The sequence below is a fragment of the Cajanus cajan genome, chromosome 10 (assembly GCF_000230855.2).
Source record: "Cajanus cajan strain Asha chromosome 10, NIPB_CcT2T_4, whole genome shotgun sequence".
Lineage (NCBI taxonomy): Eukaryota > Viridiplantae > Streptophyta > Magnoliopsida > Fabales > Fabaceae > Cajanus > Cajanus cajan.
The window spans coordinates 42,644,524-42,667,164 of NC_138526.1; the positions used below are offsets into that span (position 1 = coordinate 42,644,524).

A 22,641-nucleotide genomic window follows, 5' to 3' on the forward strand; every position below is an offset into this window, starting at 1 on the left:
CAAATGTCTTGGTACACAAGCTAAAATTCTCAACAATGTCACACCTTATACCATATATTGCAAGAGATTTGACAATGCAAAAAAATGGTGTTGTACCGCTTCATCCATAGTATTACAAAGTGGACATGATTCATTTATCAACAATAGACCACGTCTAACAAGCCCTTTACGAATAGGTAGTGCTTGTAATAACAGTTGCCAAGCAAAAATAGTGGCCTGTTTCAAAATCAAAGCCTTCCAAACATGACTTAGCGACAACACCATCCCTGTATCCAATTCAGAACTCGTAGATAAGTAATTATGTAGAAAGATATATACAGATTTTACAGAAAATGATTTTGAATTATCCCACTGCCATATACCCTCCACAAACTCACCATTATCACTAATCATAGACTCTTTGTTCGTTGCTACCGAAAATAAATGGGAAAGCATCTGCAAGAACCAAACCACCCAAACCTCACCGTAGCTCCATTCCCAATCACATGATTCAAATTTGAGTCTATTTACAAACAATTAACTTTGATAGAATATATTTTTACTCTCTTTTGACTCAAAAAACCTAATTATAAAAATCCAAATAGATTAAAGACCCAATTACAAATTTTATAGTTTAGGAACCTATTTAAAAGAAACTAAAAGGTTTAGGAGCCAACGAATGTATTATCTTTAAATAAAAATTAGTAATAAGATATATATCTTGTAATATACACACCCCATAGATATTATTATAAGGTTCCTTTTTATTATAAAACATAAAAGAACTAATAGGTCATCTATTCAATAATATATATATATATATAATAAATTATATAGAAAAAATTAATTATTTAAGGACGAAGTTATGCTTTTAGTAGATTTGTCAAAATAGGTTGCTCGATGTAACTTAACTTGCAAAAGTTTAAAAAGTGATTCGACTAAGTTGATTTTCACATAGATTATGAATTTTTTTACTTGTATTGTTTGACAAGTTAGTTCAAATTAACTCATTTTATTTTTTTTATAAAAATAAAATTACTTGACTAAATAGGATCAATAACTTTTCCCAACACTTTACATTTTGGCCTCACCTATTTAACTCATCAAATTAAGCTAAATTGAATCTATTAGGTTCAAACTAAAGAATTTAATCTATCCTAGTTTGACTAGGGATGATAATGGGGTAGGGGAGGATAGTAGGCCCCCCTCCCTCTCTATTATAGAAAATTTTGCTTGTACATGCTTTAGTAATTGTTAAGCAAATAACCACAAATATAATTAATATTTACGAATATCCATGAATATTCATTTATTCTTATAAAATTTTAAAGATATTAAGAATAAAAATATATATATTAGAAATAAATTTAAGCTTACATTTGATGTTAATTTTATTGAAATAATTTTAGACTTGTGTTTATCTTAATTCTTTTTAAAGTATTTTTTTTTTCATTTGGTCACAAAATAAAAATTATAGATTTTGTGTGTTTTTTTTTTCACAAAATAAACTTATCATTTTATCAAATAAAAATAATCAATAATTCATTCAAAATATATTAAATTACTATTTGATCAACAAAAGTAAAGATAAATAATTGTAACTCAACAAACATAAATTTTTCCACTTAACTTAGCACAAGTAATTATAAAAAAAAAATAACTTAAGTAATATTACATAAAAAGTATTAGCTAGTGGTATGGATATTATTATACCCTTCCCTGCCCAATTTACAAATAGGAAGAAAAATGATTCATAATTATTATATCCAAGTATTTATTTAACCAATTTATTTATTTACATGTTGGATTTTATTTGCATATGCTCACAAGTGTAATTTTTTTTTATTTATCATTCCTAAGCCCCACCAAGCCATCGAATTGAGTCAATTTTAAAGGTTTTAGTTTTTAAAAGAATGTATAATTTTTTTCTTTTTTATTTTTATACATGACTTGTAACGATTTGATAAATCATTTAGTACAGTACAATACTACGTAATGGAAAACATACAAAATCTACTAAACTAATGTCATCATGTAATAATACCTAGACATCCATACAACAAATATATGTGTAACATGCAAAAAAATCTAAAACAATTCCTGCCAATTTGACTTAAAAAAACATAAATCCCCTTATAAGATTACAACAAACTCTATACATGTAAACTAATATATATCTAGTATAGAATACTGAAAATATAAAGTCTTGGCATCGGTTTGATATCTCTAAAAATATGTTATATCACAGCAGCTCAACAAAAGAACAAGCCAACACTAGCATGACAAGTCCTCAAGAAGCACTCTAAACTTAATATTGCCTCACTCTCATAATAATATGATCATCGTAGTCCAACAACATGAAAAAAATAAGGACAAATTTGTATACAAAGAAATCAACATATTATAGAATCAATTAAGCTAACTATAAAAACAACTTCATCTTTAATATAAAATCTACAACCATAAGCTCAACTAGATAACATAAAATAACACAACTAATAAATCATTTTGCATCTCAATATACAACTTAACTCCTTTACAATAAAATCATCGTAGTCATTTATCAACACAACAACTTGACAACTCAACATCTAACCATGCATGCAATCTACAACAATGTTATAATATTGTACAACACAACAACATATTATTAACTTTTTAGTCCTTATAATTTAAGATAATTTTTTAATCCATATATTTGCAACTTTTTAATCTTTAGTCTCTATAATTAACTATTTTTTTTTTGTGATATTGTCTCTTTTGTATTGGTGTGACAAAAGAATTAATTCAATTTTGTATATTTGATGTTAAATTTATTTTATTGAAATCACTTTAAATTAGATTTCATAATATTTTATGTCTCTTTTATAGTCTCATGTGTGACTCTTATTATTAAGATATTTTTTTTTATTCTCACAACATTGAAAATCTCTATCACGTCAATATAAAATAGAAAATATTAAAAAAATATTAATGATCGACAAAAACCAAAAAAATTAATTTTATTTTAAATAAATGAATTAAAAAATTTATGTTAAATTATAGAGACTAAAAGAGATTAAAGAAGATAAATATAACAACCAAAATATCTATTTTAGACTAAAATAAATTAAAAAATAAAATAAAAGAAACTATAAATAATTTTTTTTAACATATTCGGAAGTTTCCATATCATTTAGAATTTAATAATGACTTTAAACCGTTAGTGTAAATGATAACCGATCATAAATCACGGCACCCGTGACTTCAATAAAAGTGTTTTGCTAGTTTCTAAAAAGAGATATATTATTATAGTAATGTTTCATTTAACTAATAGAACGTACATGAGTTTGAATTCGGGTTTGGATTTTTTTTTATGGAGTATCCATCATTAATAGCGGTGACTAATTTTCTCGCTACGAGGGAAGCATCTCAAAGAGTGAAATAGCTGGCCCCAATATTTAACGCGGCTGCATACACAAGGCAGAATTCAAATCTCTAATCTTGCTTAAATGTGGATCAACCCCCTACTGCTGAACCACACGATTGGGGTTATTCGGGTTTGTTTTTCTATAAACACGAGTCTACAGTTCTGACACTTCCTCACTACATTACAACGAGAACACTAGTTGCGTGATTATTTAATATTGTTCTACATTTAGTTATATTTATATTTTGTTTGCTTATCATTTATGATGTAACTATTAAATGATAGAAAAACTATATTTGATATGTAAGTTTATATATAGAGAGACTATGATAATAATTTTTAATTAATAATATAAAATCTTTTACATTAAATTACAGGCGATATATATTTATTAAATTTTTATTCCAAATTCATCAAAAGAGGAAAATTTATGTGCTAATTTTAATTTTTGTTAGGATGGTTTAGAGGGAAGACTCACTTTCTGTTTTTGAATTCTGGGTGGAACTGGGTCAACCTTCATCGAGTCACATTTTGATTTTGATCCATTTTTTTTCTTCCTTTTTTTCGTCAACTTGTTTGTCGTATGTCTGGATATTGATTCTTTCTATGAAAGTAAAAAAAAAAAAAAATATTGTGCGTGACTGCTAATTTCTGAAAAGTGGTTTTTAATTATGAAAATTACGTGTGGTTAGGGGGAAAAGCTTGCATGTGTTAATAATTCTTTAAAAGGAAAATTATAAAGAAAAGATAAAAGACAAAAACTTTATCAATGAAATAATAAAGAAAAATGTCTTTGAGCTGTGACCACATGAAGTGCTATTATTAGTTTTCATAAAATCCAAAAAAATTAATATTATATTATTGTTAATTTATTATATATTTCATAAAGACATAAACACAGATCAGTGAGCTGTGGCTCTCAAGTGATAGACAGTAGGCCCAAACCACTTTCTGAGAAGCTACGTAAATGTTGAAGGTTTCTTCGAAGCTTATCTCATTGTATGAAATCATCAAAACATTAAAGATAATATTTTATAATTAAAATTATATTTTAGCCACTTTCATACATAGTGGACAATCACCATAACGTGATTTTTATTATATATTTTATAATGGTTACATTCCATATTTAAATAATTTTTATAATAAGATAACTTTCTCTCCTATTTCTTTCTAAAATAGGCATGAGGCTCAAATTTAATATAATTTGCAAGTGCTAGATTTTGTATTTTTTTATATTTAAATTGATTGTATTATTATTTATTTATTTATAATATTATTTTTTATAAAATTGAACTAGTGAAAAATTTATAACAACTCGTACACTTATGTAACAAACCGATATAAATATATGATTATTTAAAATTTATTTATTCATTAATAACTAAGATGTGTCTGGTAATACGTGATCTATAATACATAAAACCTATGAGAAAAAAAGAAAATTTTAGAAATAAAAGATGTCAATGAAGGATAATTTTATAAAAAAAATAAAAAAATAAAAAATAATCAAATATTACATTTATAACAAGAAAAAATATAATTATAATTACAATTTTTTTCTTCATCAAAACTAGTTTTTTTTTAATTACTTATTTGAACTATTTTTTCTTCATTTTTACTTTCAGAATCTAATGTTTCATACAAGAGTAATTTAGAATTTTGTTCTTTTAATTCTTCACTCATCCTTAATTTATTTATTTTTCTATACTCTACAATATATATATATATATATATATATATATATATATATATATATAATTAGACTTAAATATGTTCAAACTACCTTTAATTAAGTCGGTTTTCAAATTATTATGTATTAAATTTTTTTTTTCTATTTTAAACACTTGACTACTTTTTTTTCTCTTCAATTTAGTACTTGACGTTAATCTCCCTATATTAAGTGATGACGTGGCTAACGGACTGCCATGTCATCACCCTGTAGTGTCTGTCATATCATCTAAATGTCCACCTCACTGTTCACGTCATTTTCCACGTCATATTTTAATTTTCTTAAAAAAAATTATTTTGCGATTAAGGGAAACCATTTGTTGTTGAAGCATTGCCAAAGCTATTCTCAATGAAACCCTTGTCATTCTTTGTCTATGTTGAAGGTAAGTGATTTCTTAGGTTATTAGGGTTTATAATTTGATAGACTTTAACTATTTTTTTGATGAACTTTTTTTTGACACAAAGATTTGGTTCCTTTATAGTTATGTTGATGGGTTTCAATCTGATACTTCATCACAGGGGTCATTTTGAGTTAGACCCGTGATGCATTATATTAGGGGCAGCAAGCCAGTGCATATGAACAATGTGGATATGGATAGGTGGTCCTATTTTGAAGCCTTGGAAATTGTAAAAGAAGACTTAGCATATGGAGAACATTCTATTAGGCTGTGGTGGAAATTTGGTGCTTCTAATTTCAAAGAGATAAATTGTAATAATGTTGCATTAGATAAGACAAACTTTGCAATTACTAACAATATGGAAGTGAAAATGTTTACAGTTTGTGATGGTGGCAATGAAGGTGTTGTTGGGGACAATTTCTCTAATAATGATGATTACTCTATGAGGGATGTTTGGTTAGATGATTCAGAGGAGGAGAGAGTTGCTGGATTGGATGATGAACTTGATATAGAAGTTCTTGAATTTGGTCGAGTCAAACGTACTCGAAAGAAGACAGTTGTAAGGAAACAAAATGATAATCTTGAGGAGGAGCAGGAAGATGTTGCTCATAGTGTTCACAAGCCTGACTTAGAATTTGTCAAAGTTGAAGTAGTTTGAGTTTCTAAGGATGAAGAGGGTGTTGGAATGTCCACCCCTGAATGTGACTTACCAAGTGCTCTACAAAGCGATGCACATAAAAGATCTGCTGGTGTTCGAAATGTTGATGGTGCTGTGAATGATAATGTTGGTGTTGCTGGGAATGATGATATTGGTGCTGCTGGAAATGCTAGAAATGATGTTGGTATTAGGGATGCTGCTGGTGCTAATGTTGTTGCTGGAAGAAAAAAAGAAAGGAAAAGGTGGTAGAAAAAAGGATCCGAATAGAAATTGAGAGAACTTTGGACTGCATAACAAAGGTTTTGTAAATGTTGGTGATTTTTATAATTCACAAAGAGTAAAAGAAGATATTGAGCATGGATGTGCTAGTGAGACTCTAAAAAGCGATGACTTTGAAGATGATGGCCTACGTAGGAAATATGAGAGGTTTAATATGGATTTGCTGAACAAAGACTTCAAATGGAAGTTAGGATTGGAATTTGGTTCTATTAAGGAGTTTAAAGAAGCAATTGTAAAGTACAATGTGTTGAGAAAGAAGATAAGGTTTGACTGAAATACGTGTGTTATCAAGGTTTATAGGCTAAGTTTAGAGATATTACCAAGGTTTAGAAGTTTCTACATATGCCTCGAAAGTTGTAAATCAACATTTAAAAATACATGTCAACCTTTGATAAGTGTTGATGAATGCCGCCTAAAACAAAGTATGAAAGTCAACTATTGATTGTTGTTAGTAGAGATCTAAACAATCAATATTTATCCTTGACTTTTATTGTTGTAAAGATTGAATTAAAATTTTCATACATTTACTCCAACTTGCACTACAACAAAATTGTTATGCAGTGATACACACCCTATAGTAACACTATAAATGTCACTAAAAAATATTTTTACCCACACAATAACTACAATATATATTGATATATTATTAAAAAGTGTGGGTATAAACTATAGTGACACACAAAATATGTTGTTAAATTTTATTTAAAATCAACACTAAAATTGTGTGTAACTATATGTCAAATAGACATATACCTACATATATTATACTTATAGTGACATTTTTTGTATGTCACTACATGTAACATTTCTTGTAGTGTTGTAATTATTAAATTATTTTTGTCTTAGGTCAATCTATCCTAGTGGGTTATATATAAAAAAATATCAATAGTATAAATTGTGTAATGTATTTTAATTAAATTCAATAAGTATTTAATAGACATTCTTTTTTTCAATTATACTTTCGGTTAGTATAATCTGAAACGTAGACTTCTTTTTCATCCATACTTTGAAGCGTATACGATTTTAACTCACTAACAACTTTTCCCTCAAGACATATTTTTCTTAATTTTGTAATGGAACAATTGTAATTCTTTTATTAATCAAATTAAGAATGCATGTATCGTGTTGACTTGTAGTTGTAGATAAAAATATTCATCAAATTATAGAATAAAACACACTTCGTGTGTTGAAAACGTGGTAGTTGAAGTTAGATTTTCAAATGAAATTCTATTATCATTCACAGTATGTTTGGTTGAAAAGAAAAAAAATTAGTAGGAAAAAATAACGATAATGATATCTTTTTTATTTAGTTAAAAAGAAAATAAAAATAAAAAGAGAAGAAACATTACCTTTTTTGGTAAACCGAGAAAATTACTTTAAAATAAAAATTTTCTTTTATTTTTTCAACTAATTTAAATTTCAATTTTTTTCCTCTCTCTTTCTTTTCTATAAATAGTAGAGGGTGAAAGTTATTTTTTTATTTTCAATGGTGAAAGTTAGGTTATGATACATCTAAGTTGTATTGCTTTGGTAACTTAAAAAAATCAAACTCTTTAATCCATTACATTTCAAAACGACAAATAAATTATTAATTTAAGTGAAGTTGAATTTGATTTTCTTAAACAAGATTTTTTATTTGAATCTTGTAAATAATAAAACGTGGTTAAGCGCGATAGTGACATTACGTTACAACGCCTCAGTTCTTGTCTAATTTCCTTCAAGTAGATGCTTCTGGGATCTATTTTCCTAGGATTTGAGGCTTACATGTTTTTCTTTTTCTTTTGTTTCTTCATTTTGTCCGTTTTCTAAAAATAAAAAAATAATTCAAACACTCAAACCTCCTACGCTCCTTTGAAAAAAAGAGCCAAATCATTCTCGGTTCAAAAATAAAAGCTTTTATAATGCAAACTTTTAATATTAACATGCTGATAAGTGATAATATGTTAATATATTATTAAACAACAATTTAAAAATGAAGCAAAGGTAAACGAGTCCCATGTTTTTTTTATTTTTATTTTTAAAAAGCTCCTTTAACTAACCCACTTATTACGACTTCATAGATCGGTTATCTAGTTGGATCTTTGTCGAAAAAAAAAAAAATTGAACGTTTACTCTCTCAGTGATTTATTTATTTATAGAAAATAATATTTGACTATGGTGGCCACCACTAATTTGATTTTTTTTTATTTATTTTTTTTAATGTATTTTGTGAATGTTGCCACTGCCAAGCTTCCACTTTGATTCAGCTTTATCTCTGGCCGCCACCTAGTCACCTACCAACCAGAACCATTGCGAATGTTGTTGTAAATGAACGAATCTAAGTCAAACGAAAGAATCTAGATTTCACTTGTTGGTTGCAGCATCGTTAACTAGCCTTTCTTCTTCATTCTCTGGCCAACCATAATGTCTCATCGTACCTTGTTTTTCCTCTTGCTTAACATAACTCTCCATGTTCTGACTTCAGAGTCAGCAACTGAATTTGTCTACAACAGAGACTTCAACTCCTCCAACATAAAACTCGAGGGTAACGCCACCATTCAGAACTCAATCCTCACGCTCACAAACCAGACCTTTTTCTCCATAGGGCGTGCGTTTTACCCTCACACAATACCAACGAAGCCTCCAAACTCTTCCACTCTTCTTCCTTTTGCAACTTCTTTCATCTTCTCCGTTGCCCCTTGCGAGAACTTCCCCGTGGCGCATGGTTTCGCGTTTATCTTCTCGCCTAGGATGGCCATAAATGGAGCACTCTCGGGGAACTACTTGGGCCTCTTTAACCGCTCCACTTCAGGTAACTCCTCCAACCATGTTTTGGCGGTTGAGTTTGATGATTTTAGGAACGAGGATTTCAACGAGGAGAATGATAATCATGTGGGTGTGGACTTGAATTCCATGATTTCGTTGTATTCGGAGCCTGCTGGGTTCTGGGGTGGGAGAGAGGGTGAGGAGTTGGAGGGTTTGAAGCTGGCTGATGGTAGAAACTATCAGGTTTGGATTGAGTTTGAGGATTCTGTGATTAATGTTACTATGGCCCCTGCTGGGAAAAAGAAGCCTCATAGGCCTTTGATTAGTAAGTTTATTAACCTTTCTTGGGTTTTGGAGGATGAAATGTACGTGGGGTTTTCTGGAGCAACTGGGAGAATGGTGGACATTTGTAGAATCTTGGCTTGGAGTTTTAGTAATTCTAATTTTTCAATTGGTGATGCTTTGAGTACCAAGCATTTGCCTATGTATGTGCATCCAAAGAGATTGGTGTTTAGATCAAATGGTTTTATTGTAGGTATAACTTTTGGGGCTTTTTTTGTGGGTGGATTTTGTGCTTTGGTGGTTTTCTTCAGCTTGTTTAGAACCAAAAGAGGAGCGAAGCAGGAAAGTTTTGAAGACTGGGAGTTGGAGTATTGGCCTCATAGGATTAACTATCAGGAGATTTGTGATGCAACAAGTGGATTCAGTGAAGAGAAAGTGATTGGGATTGGAACAAGTGGGAAAGTGTACAAGGGTGTTTTGAAGGGAGTGGAGGTTGCGGTTAAGAGCATCAATCACGAGACTCGCCACGGAATGAGAGAGTTTCTGGCAGAGATTTCAAGCGTAGGAAGAATGAAGCACAGGAATTTAGTGGGGTTCAGAGGGTGGAGCAAAAGAAAAGGAGGGAAACTGTTACTGGTTTATGATTACATGGTGAATGAGAGCTTGGACAAGAGGATCTTTGAGTGTGAAGAGACCATGCTGCTGAGATGGGAAGAGAGAATTAGAGTTTTGCAAAATGTAGCTGATGGAATCTTGTATCTACATGAGGGTTGGGAAGTTGAGGTCTTGCATAGGGACATCAAATCTAGTAATGTGCTACTTGACAGGGACATGAATGCTAGATTGGGGGATTTTGGGCTTGCAAGGCTGCATCACCAAGAACATGTGGCTGACACAACAAGAGTGATAGGAACTCTGGGGTACTTGGCGCCGGAACTAGTCCGAATCGGGCGACCGTCGTCTGCATGTGATGTGTTCAGTTTTGGAGTGTTGGTTTTAGAAGTAGTGTGTGGGAGAAGGCCTATTGTAGCAGATCAACCACCATTGGTTGATTGGCTGGTTTCCCTTGTGGAGAAAGGAGAATTGAGTTGTGCTATTGATGAGCGCTTGAAGGGTCAAAGTGAGTATAATGCTGAGGAAGCTGAGAGGTTGCTTCGTTTGGGTTTGTTATGTGTAAGTACAGACCCTAGTGTTAGGCCAACAATGAGGCAAGTGGTGAAAGCATTGGAGGGAGTAAAGTGCACTGAGTGTAATGAAGAGTGCATCCATTTGGGTCTTCTTGGAAAAATAGACTCAGCAGCATCATGGTCTAAGAGTTCTACAAGTTCTGCCAATGTAAATTATCCTACCTTTGATGAAATTTTGCAGACCAAGTTTTATTCTACAGCATCTTTAAGCATCTCTTGTCCCAGCCCACAGCTGGAGTCAGAGTTTGTCTCAGAAGGAAGGTGAGAGCTGAAAATGATTCAATCGCTATCCTAATATTGAAATTACAGGGAGCCAAGGCTGCAGCTGTGAAGTGAAAAACATTTCCATTTGTAAGTGACAGCACTTGTTGCTCCAAATGTCTTGAGTTTCGCTAAAATAGTGATCTCAACTCTCCATGATTGAGGCTGCCAAGATTTGCATAAAATTGTTTTTTTTTTTTTTGTGTCATTTTTTTTAATAAATTTCTTTCTTTGGTGTTGTAGTTCTTTGAATACAGCTTATTGGATAAATCTTCAACGCAACATAAAAATTAATTTGACACTGAATTTTCTTTGTCTTTACTACTGAAACAATGTTCCATGATAATATTTGTTATTTCATTATATTCTATCACATTTCTATATAATGACAGCATGCAATGACTTAAATATATATATTATTTCATTTGTTTTTGCAACGAGTATTGTTCGACTTAGGGAGGACTAATATAGTTAGAAAAATTATCCCTCTAAATATTTAATAGTTAACACAGGTGAATATCCAAGATTTTAATTTTTTATTGATTCACATGTTCATCGATTAGACAAAAAAGAATCCTGAATCCACTTCCGGAAGAAAAATGATTTCTAAATTTTCATTTTTTTTCTTTACATTTTCTTTGCTCTTTGGAAAGTGAAATAAAGAGAAAAAAATTGGAGTTGGAAAATGACCTTACACGTGGTAGACTCTTCCTTTTCTTTACTTCTCCATTCTAAGTCATACCAAGCACACCTAAATATCACATTTATGTATATCTATAAAAATAATTCTTTATTTTCGTACACATAATTTTTGGATTATCTTATTTTTAAAATTTAAAATAATAATAAAATTAACTATTTTTATAAATCTAATATTTGAATCTAAAATTTTAAGTTTTGAAGACTAAATATAATATAAATTGATTTAATAAATATTAATAATTTTTAAATATCTTTAAATAAACATAGAGTTACGAAGTGTTTATATGAGACAAATATTGAACTTTAGATATTAATGTGCGTATGTGTTCCACCTTTTTTTTTTTTTTGAAAAGCATATGTCATATATTAATATAAGTAAAGAAATAGGTTATACAAAAGTTCTACACAAAGTAGAACAGAGATCTCTCAAAAGAAAAACTGCCTAGACCCATTCTACACAAAGTTCCACCTTAGTGTCTCCTTCCTACGAAATAAATGCAAAGTTTTCAAAGCATGCTTGAATTGATGCGTTGACTTGCAATAAATATGAATGACCTGCGGGGGCCGGCATCAATACAAGAGCTAAATATTCGTACATATGCAGCAACCAATTTCAATTTGACAAAGTTCCTGTTCCATTCAGTCCCTTGCAATGTCTCCACTGAAGCTCCTTGTAATTCTTCTTCACACTGTAGCCACTTTGAGTTCAGTTTCCACCACTGAATTTGTCTATAACACAAACCTCAACTCCACAAATATCGTCCTATATGGAAATGCCTCTATTGAGACCTCCATTCTAACTCTCACAAATCAAAGTTTCTTCTCCACAGGCCGTGCTTTTTTCCCTCAAAAAATACCTACCAAACTAGCCAACTCTTCCACCTTTTTACCCTTTGCAACCTCCTTCATTTTCTCAATTGCCCCCATAAAAAACTTTATCACTGGTCATGGCTTTGTCTTCTTGTTCACACCATCAAGAGGAGTAAATGGCACGACCTCAGCTGAGTATATCGGTCTTTTGAATCTCCACAATGAAGGCAATCCTCAGAACCACGTTTTTGGAGTTGAATTTGTTACGCCAAGAATGAGATGATAAACACACACGGGATTCACTCTCTGTTATATTCTTTTAAACAAGAAACAAGCAAAAGAATAATCAGCACTGCATTATCAGGAAATTTAAAATAGACACAATTATCATATTGACTTCTATTGAAGTTAATCTTGGTCATAAATTCATCAAACCTCCTATTCCACTTCCTAGGGGATTGCTTTAATCCATAGAGTGATTTATTCAATTTACAAACATGATCCTCTTTTCCTTTTTCTACAAAACCTTCAGGTTGCTGCATTAGGATTTCTTCATCTAGTTTCCCATATAGGAAGGCTGTTTTAACATCCATCTGTTCTAGCTCAAGGTCTAGAGTTGCCACCATAGACAATAGGATCCTTATGGACCTATGTTTCACAACAGGTGAGAACACTTCATTGAAGTCAACTCCCTCCTTTAGAGTGAATCCACGAGCTACAAGCCTGGCCTTGTATCTGGCTGGTTCAACACCTTGGATGCCTTCTTTCTTCTTGAACAACCACTTACAACTGACCACTCTAGAACCAATTGGCTTCTTAATCAGCTTCCATGTATGATTGTCATGCAGAGATTTCATCTCTTCTTTCATGGCATTCAACCAACTCTGTTTCTCCTTACTAACAAGGACAGATTCTAGATCCATAGGGTCTCCCTCCAAAACCTCACTGGCAGTTATTAAAGCAAATGCAATCAAATCTGCATAGCCGTACCTTTCGGGTGGCTTGATTTGCCTCCTGGTTCTATCTCTAGCTAGTTGATAGCTTTGATCTTCTCCATGCTCAAATTCAGATTCATCCCCTTCTAATGACGTAGCAATTTCATGGGCTTTAAGAGTTTTCATCTCAGGCCCCACCTCAAAATCAAGATTTTCATGATCAATGACTTTATCCAGGTTAGTGTTTTCCATATCAGCGCCTTGATTTAGTTTGTAAGCCATTTCCGCTTCATTGAAAATGACATCATGACTCACAATGCATTTTCTAAATCCATCTTCCAAACACCATAGCCTATAGCCTTTAACTCCTTCAGGATAGCCTATAAAAATGCATTTAACAGCTCTAGGCTCCAACTTGTCTTGCTTAATGTGAGCATAGGCAACATAGCCAAACACTTTTAAGTGTTTAAGACTTGGTGTGTGACCAGACCAGATTTGTTCAGGTGTTTTTAGATTCAGGGCTGTTGAGGGGCACCTATTTATGAGATATGCAGCCGTCATGGCTGCCTCTGCCCAGAACACCTTTGGCAGGCCTGCACTAAGCAACATACACCTTACTCTCTCCAATATGGTTCTATTGAATCTTTCTGCCAATCCATTTTGTTGCGGCGTACCAGCAACTGTTTTGTGCCTTACAATTCCATTTTCTTTACAAAATTGATTAAAAGAATTTGAGCAAAACTCAAGACCATTGTCAGTTCTAAGACATTTGATTTTTCTGCCAGTTTGATTTTCAACCAGAATCTTCCAGCTCTTAAAGTTTTCAAGAGCTTCATCCTTGGTTTTCTAGATGATTATCCAAAGCTTCCTTGAGTAATCATCAACAATGCTCAAGAAGTATCTAGCACCAGAATGAGAAGCGGTTTTTGTTGGTCCCCATAAATCCGCATGAACATAATCCAAAATACCTTTTGTATTTTTCTGTCCAGTACTGAATTTTGTCCTACAAGATTTCCCATACACAGTGTTCACAAAACTTCAACTTCTCTACTTTGTCTCCACACAGCAGGTCCTGTTTGGCTAGTTCAATTAATCCTTTCTCACTTACATGCCCCAATCTCTTATGCCATAATTTCGTCTTTGACAGGAGCTTTCTAGATGCAGTAGCAGCTGATCCAGTGATAACTTCACCATCAACAGAATACAAACCATTCTTCATGATTCCCTTCATAACAACAACAAAATTTTTTACAACATTAAGAATCCCCTCTTGGCCTTGGAACACATACCCCTTTTTATCAAATTCACCAAGAGAGATTAAATTTCTCTTAAGGTCAGGAACATATCGAACATCAGTGAGGACCCTTTCAATTCCATCATGAAACCTGAATCTAATGGATCCAATTCCCTTAATTTTGCAGGGCTTATTGTCTCCCAAGAGAACTAGACCATCTGCTTGATCAGAAAAATTCTCAAACCATGATCTATGTGGTGTCATATGCCATGAACACCCTAAATCCATTATCCACTCTAATTCTGAATTATCTTTAGACACAACCAGAGCTTCAGCTAATTCATAACCCTCATCTTGTACAGTAACAGCATTTGCAGAATGTTTTCCTCTTTCTTTGTTTCCACCATTAACAAGCCTTTCAGGACATACCTTCCTTGTGTGACCCTCTTTCTTGCAATGATAACACCTGATTGTGAAGGTGGATTCTCCACCATCTTTCTGTTTTTCTGACTTTGGTTTCTTCTTATCAGGTTTACTATATTTCTTGGCGGTCTTGCCCTTAGCTGTCAATCCTTCACCATTTACTGTGGGTTTTTTCTCCTTCCTTTCATTCAACTCCTTTGAGTTAATGGCAGCTTGCACCTCATCAATTGATACCGAGTCTCTTCCAAATAACATGGTTTCTTTGAAGTGGGAATAGGCCCTTGGTAAGGAACACAACAATAACAAAGCTTGATCCTCATCGTCTATGGTGACATCAATATTCTCAAGATCCAAAATCAACTTATTAAACTGGTCTAATTGTTCACCCACTGGTTTATTCTCATTCATGTTAAAAGAATACAAAGATTGCTTCAAGTAAAGTCTATTTACTAAAGATTTGGTCATATACAAACTTTCGAGTTTAGACCAAATCCCTGCAGCAGTCTTTTCCTTAGAGACTTGCCTAAGGACTTTATCACCAAGACTCAGGATAATAGCACTGTGGGCTTTTTCTTGCATTTTCTTCCTTTCCTCATCAACCGTAGCATTTTCGGCCTTGGCTTCACCAGCAAGAGCATCAACCAACCCCTGATGAACAAGAAGGGCTCTCATCTTTAATCGCCATAGACCAAAGTCGTTTTGACCAGTGAATTTTTCCACCTCATATTTGGTTGAACCCATAGCTAGACGCTCCACGTTCACCGCACCACTTGTTACGCCAAGAATGAGATGATAAACACACACGGGATTCACTCTCTGTTATATTCTTTTAAACAAGAAACAAGCAAGAAAATTAAGAGAAAACGATTAGGAAAGAAGAAGAATACACAACAATTTACGTGGTTCGACTTAGAGCAATGCACTCATCAGTCTACATCCACGGGGCAGCCACTGGGATTAAGTTTCTCTTAAGAAATTGATTACAAGTTTGTTCTCTCTGTCAGCATTGGAAAACAGAGGCTGCACCTATGCCTTATATACTTAAGAATAGAAGAACTATTCTACACATCAAATATCTAATATATGGTTGAGAACCAACAGCCAACAGAATTTGATGTAGTTAGAAATGAATAATTCAACGATATAAGTGACAACCATGTTGGTGTTGACATTAACTCACTTCAGTCCTCAACTTCACATGAGGCTGGCTATTGGGGTGGGAAAGATGACAAAGAATTTAAGGTGTTGGAGATGAAAAATGGAGAAAACTATCAGGTATGGATTGAATTTATGCATTCCCAGCTTAACGTTACCATGGCTCGGGTGGGACCAAAAAAGCCTAGAGTGCCTCTTATCAGTAGTAATGTTAACCTTTCAGGGGTTCTTATGGATGAGACATACGTTGGATTCACTGCAGCAACAGGGAGGATAATAGACAGTACTAAGATTCTTGCTTGGAGTTTTAGTAATTCAAATTTTTCAATTGCTGATGCTTTAGTGACAGAAAATTTGCCTTCATTTATCCATCATAAAAGGTGGTTTTCTGAAGGAAGAGCTTTAGCTGTAGGTGTCAGCAGTGTTGTGTGTGTGTTAATCATTGGTTGTTGTGGTTATATGGTGTTTTTCATTCTCCGCAGAAGCAAGGCACAAGAAGAAGTTGAAGACTGGGAACTGGAGTATTGGCCCCATAGGATTGGTTTCCATATGAGATTGATGCAGCAACAAGGGAGTTCTGTGAAGAGAATGTGGTTGCTGTAGGAGGGAATGGAAAGGTATATAAAGAGGTATTGCATGGAGTAGAAGTTGCAGTGAAGAGAATCCCTCAAGAAAGGATCGAAGGGATGAGAGAGTTTTTGGCTGAGGTTTCAATCCTAGGCAGAATGAAGCACAGAAATTTAGTAGGATTGAGAGGTTGGTGCAAAAAAGAAAGGGGAAATTTGATTCTAGTTTATGACTTCATGAACAACGGAAGTTTAGACAAAAGGATATTTGAGTGTGAAGAGAGAATGATGCTGACATGGGAAGAGAGGCTTCAAGTTTTGAAAAATGTAGCTGCAGGGGTTCTATACCTGCATGAGGGTTGGGAAGTCAAGGTCTTGCATAGGGACATTAAAGCAAACAATGTGCTTCTTGATAAGGACATGAATGCTAGGCTAGGAGATTTTGGATTGGCTCACATGCATGATCATCATGGACAAGTAGCCACAACAAGAGTAATAGGGACTGTAGGATACATTGCTCCTGAAGTGATTCGAACAGGAAAAGCATCAATTATGTCTGATGTGTTTGGTTTTGGAATATTGGTGTTGGAAGTAATTTGCGGGCGTAGACCTATTGAAGAACATAAACCGGGGCTAATTGAATGGTTGGTGTCCCTAATGGTGCAAGGCCAGTTGCACAGTGCTATTGATGAAAGGTTGAAGGCTAAAGGGGGATACACCATAGAGGAAGTTGAGAGATTGCTTCATTCAGGTTGTGAAAGTGTTGGAGGGGGAAATGGACTTAGTTGAGTCTGATGAAGAAAACATGGAGATGAGTTTGCTTGGAAAAATAAAATCAGCTGCAATGTGGTCTAGAACTGAATGTACTTCTCCATACAGTGGTTACCCTACTTTTGATGAAATTAAGATGTTCAGTTTTAATTCTATGATGTCTGGAAGTGGCTCAAGTACCTTTCCAGGATCAGAATCAGAAATCATCAGAGAAAACAGATAATTCTTTAGCTTTTTACTTGATGCAGATTTTAGGTTATCCAAATCCTGTTGTAATGAATATAGAATATTCAAGGTCTAGCTTGTATTCATTACGAAAAGGAAACAAAAAAATAAAAATAAAAAATGAATGACTTTGGTTTAGAGTGTGATTTCTTAGGGTTTGTTTATAAGATTTTGTCATATAATATTCTTTTAAAGACAGGTCAGGTATTCATAAATTATATGAATGAGTACTCAAATGCTTAATTTGATTATCTATGAAATGAAAATCTTGAATGAATGGACCTCTAAAAAGAAAAAAAACTGATCAGACAGACATGTAGACTTCAAATAGAATTCGGTTCTGCATGCTGTCATGCAGAGTTTTATAGAAGACATATTTTAATTATGTTAATATGATACAGGAAATAGTTAATACTTTTAGTGGTGTACTAAATTTTCAGGCCGAATTACATCAGCTTATAGTATGTTTTGTGTGTGGTTTCTTTCAGTCAATTTTTGTCATATTCTTTTATGGTTCTTTTGGCTGTAGAGAAAAAAAAAATCTGAAATTCGTTGCTTGTCAAGGGAGCGTAACGTCATGACTTATTCACATTTTATTACTTGACACAACTAGGCAATTCATGATTTGTTTTTTTTTGTCGATAATTCGATCATTGACAATGACATTTTTATTAATATAATTTGCTATAAATTTGTTTGGATGGTAAAAGTAGAAATTCATATTGGAATTATAATTTCCTTTCTAACGTCATTAAATGAAAATTGTTTAAAAACCTTAATATTTAAGCTTTGGACAAATAATAAAAGAATTTAGATATAAAAATTTGAGCGAGAAATGTATTAAACTATGCCAATCCGGGTGGAAAACAAATACTAGAAACAATGATATATAAGAGAACAATGGCAGTTGGATGAATAAGTAAGAAATATTAGTCAAACGTTATTAGTAACAATTATAGTTTCCTCTTTTGAGAGTAGGCACATAAAATAGTATTTTTCTTCCAAATGTAATCTATTTTATATTTAAAGAATTCAAATTTTAAATAATTTGATTAAGAGATATAAGTTATTATTATTTATATCAACTAGTGTTGGTTCAAAGTTATATTTCTTAATGTCTATTATTATTATTATTATTATTATTATTATATTAAATTAGTTAATTTAAAATTATTTATCGATGATCTATTCAATAGGAAAAACTTTTGTAGGTAGGAAAACTTAGCTTATTAATGTCATTATATACAAAGCTATACTTTCTTATTAATATAAATGTAGCTCGCACAATCAATGTTGTTATAAGACAATATTGATGTATATACTTTTCTTGTAATAAAATCTCATTAGTTATTTTATTTACAGTGTTATTTGTAGTCTATATTATACATTGTTTTTACAAAGTCGTTATTATCTTGTAAGAATTATAATATAAAGATTTGTAAAAAAAATTAATAGAAATTAAACCACACATTCAATGAGTTAAATATAATTAAGCAGTAGTAAAGTTACCAATCTGTAAATGCTTCATTACATTTTGTTATAATAATTGGTAATTGAAGAAGAAAAAAGACAAAAAAAGAACTTCCCAAGTACATAGTAAACAAACCACTCTAATTACAAAAAAAAAAAAAAAAAAAATAATCCAACATATCTAAAAGACCCATTAAAATTAGCAACTAAACAAAAAATACAAAAAAGAAGATTTTAAATTAATCCGTCGAGATAAAAGAAAATTAGATCACATTAAAATCAATCAATAAAATGGTTTAATTGCACTTTTTTTTTTTTTTTTTTTTTTTTTTTTTTTTTTTTTATCGTCATACATATTTTTGCAAAATTTTCACCTAATAAGGACATTTGCATCAAGGAGTCTAGGGTGATCAACTTATGACTCGTATTCTTGTAGGAGGCGACGTCCAAATAATTTTGTGACATTCGGATCTTTTATAGTGTCAACCAATTGTGTTATAATGGCAAGGACATTGTTGCTCTTATGGATACTTGTTATTAATAAATCCTTCATCTTTTTATCAACTTCACTAGTGGTGTTCTGGAACCCATGCAAGCAAGTATCTTGGTACGTAATTGCATCACTAAGCCAAACTTTCAAATTCATAAGGATTTTTTTGAGATTTATTAGGTCAAACTCATTTATTTCATCAAGTGACCTTGTTAACTCCCCAATCGAAAGATCCATGAGTTGCTTGCATGTGTCGAGTGCTATCTTGGCTCTAGGTTCCTCCTCAACCTCATGCAAAAGGCTAATTTCTTTGAGTTTATCACTAATTTTTGTAATGGTAATGTTGAAGACAATCTTGACAAGTTCTTCTAGGTCCGTGGTGTTTTCGACTTTTGCTATGAAACAACCCTCACATTCTTTCTTATAATTTGTAGGGTGATAAAGAGTTTGAACGAATTTTCCAGTAGGAACAATGGTGATGTTCTTTTTGTTGTCCTGTGTATCATCATTTGAATTATCCTCATCGACGTTAAAACCAGCTGTCATGGCTATGATCATAGCCACCAACAATAAGATTGAGACAACAATGATAGTAATTCTCTTTGCTTTCTCCGCAATTTCATCAGACATTTTAACTAGTTCCTATCATAAATGAATAATATTGTATAATTAATGAATGTCACAAAATAAAAATAACCATAATATTCCTTTACACTAATTAGGCATAGGCAAAATAAAAATGAGATGATACTTATTTTTTTCTCGTTTCATCTCTACAAATTTGAAATTTGATCTTATACCATCAATTCATCATTTAATTAACTGTACCTTATTATGCAAGTAATCATTTTCGGATAGCAATCATTTTGAGGTAACATGTAACATGGTATTGCTAGCTAGATGTGCATATAACATCATTAAGTAATTATATAGAAACTATTCTATCATAAGTCATAAATCCTAAATAAAATCATGGTTTTTTTCTTCAAACATCAAAATCAAATAGTCATATTTACATAAAGTAAAAATATATTGTATTCTTCGTGAACTTACTAGGCAAAACAAGGTGGTTCGCAGAGAGAAGTGAAGGGAAATGGACTTTCTAAGGCAATAGCTATTCTTTATCAAAGTTCTTCGAAGAATGTGTTTATGTAACTTTGGTGGTAAATAGTTATTTATATACACAAAATAATTGTAAGCTGAATCATTTCAAATGCAATAGGTGTTTTGCTAAAACGCCAGACAATTATTTTTTCTAAAAAAAGAGAAATGAAGTGTAAAGGCCACATTAGCCTTTCTTCTGACTTGTTTCTAACATATATTATATTATGCTAACCCAACAAGTTCTAATCTTATTTTACATTCTGCCTGGAATGAAGACGATATGAGGTAAGGTTTGTGGTTGGTATTAATTAATGTACGCACACGTCTCAAACGTTGGCTACAAACTGAAAACTTTATTTCTATCACTTGTACACGTACAATACACAAGAAGAAAATTGATCAAACAATATCTAATTTTGATGTTTATCTTTTTCATATGCATGCATTTCAAAAATGCCACCCCAAAATTTCTAAGGGACAACTTTTATGGTGAATATTTCGTTATACACAAACATTTCCTAAAACAAGTTTTTTTAAAATATTTTTTTAAAGCTTTCTAAAAAAGTTCACCCAAGCTTCATAAATATGTAACTATATATTTAAAGTAATCTAGTTAATTAATTTGTATTATAATTTATTAATATATATATATATATATATATATATATATATATATATATATATATATATAAGACGCAAGAGATTAACTTGATATTTTCAAATTGATTCTCACAATAATAAATATCTGATCAATAAAAGTCATGTGAATGCAAATTAATCTCTGAAATAATGGATTTGGAGTTTAATTAGAACTTTTTTCTAAAATATATTATTATCACTCATTGAATTATTTGTACGCTAATCAATTTTTTTTCTTACCATTTTTGAACTTTTGCACTTAAAGTTTTTAATATTTTGGGATTGAGAAAAAAATTCTAATATATAAAAATAGAACAAATTAGCTTGGTTGGTTAGAAGAATTAGTTAACTTTGGGACTGCAACTAAAACCAAATTAGCCTATAATAATGGGTCAAGTAGTCAGGTTTATTGAGAAAATTAATTTTTTTTTAAAAATTATACAGTAAAAAATATTTATTATTTATCTTTTGAAATTTATATGTATATGTGTGCCAATATTTATACCTATATATAAAAATGGTTTTCTATTTTGTACACAATTTTTAAGATTATTTTAATAATTAATTATCTTCATAAATTCAAGACTTGAATCCAAAACTTTGAAGTTTGAAAATTAGACACAACACTAATTGATTCAATAAATATTAATAATTTTAAAATACCTTCAAATAAATATAGAAGTATAAAATGTCTTAATCCCAATAATAAATTATACTTGAGTTAATCCATTTTGGTAAAGTTAAAGATAACAAGCCTAATTATCCATCTGAACTTACAAGGTTTTGCATTTTCACGGTTTTATTCGAAAACTCAAAGCAACTCTTTCATGTAATCAAACGTCGAGTTGGTCAGTATGCTGGCTTGACCCAACAACACCCTTAAAGGCACTGAAGACCAACTATTTGTGCTAGAAAAATTGGAAGTTCAGAACAACTAATGTATTGGTGTATTTTTTTAATATATCAGTGTACATTTGATATAATAAAATCTTACATTTCTTTATTATTTAAAATTATTTTTTTAAGAATTTTTTCATTGGTGTAAAAGAAATGTTTTCATTGAAAAATTTTATCTAAGATTCTTTTGGATGAAATGATGTTAGATTTTGCATAGACACCACACATATTGAGATTATTGAAATATTATCATTATAGGTATTTATTATTTTGTCTATTAGTTATTATATT

General features: G+C 31.6%; 1 protein-coding gene and 2 pseudogenes across 1 annotated transcript; 2 read left to right on the forward strand and 1 right to left on the reverse strand.

Moving 5' to 3' along the window:
- Positions 1-8,673: 8,673 nt before the first annotated feature.
- LOC109810367 (putative L-type lectin-domain containing receptor kinase VII.2) lies at positions 8,674-11,235 on the forward strand. Its single transcript, XM_020373810.3, has one exon. The coding sequence runs from the start codon at positions 8,858-8,860 to the stop codon at positions 10,931-10,933; it is 2,076 nt and encodes a 691-aa protein (XP_020229399.1). The 5' UTR covers positions 8,674-8,857; the 3' UTR covers positions 10,934-11,235.
- A 117-nt stretch (positions 11,236-11,352) lies between these two features.
- Positions 11,353-18,036, forward strand: LOC109810387 (L-type lectin-domain containing receptor kinase VII.1-like; annotated as a pseudogene).
- Positions 18,037-19,635: 1,599 nt separating this feature from the next.
- Positions 19,636-20,340, reverse strand: LOC145952506 (putative pectinesterase/pectinesterase inhibitor 21 pseudogene; annotated as a pseudogene).
- Positions 20,341-22,641: the final 2,301 nt, after the last annotated feature.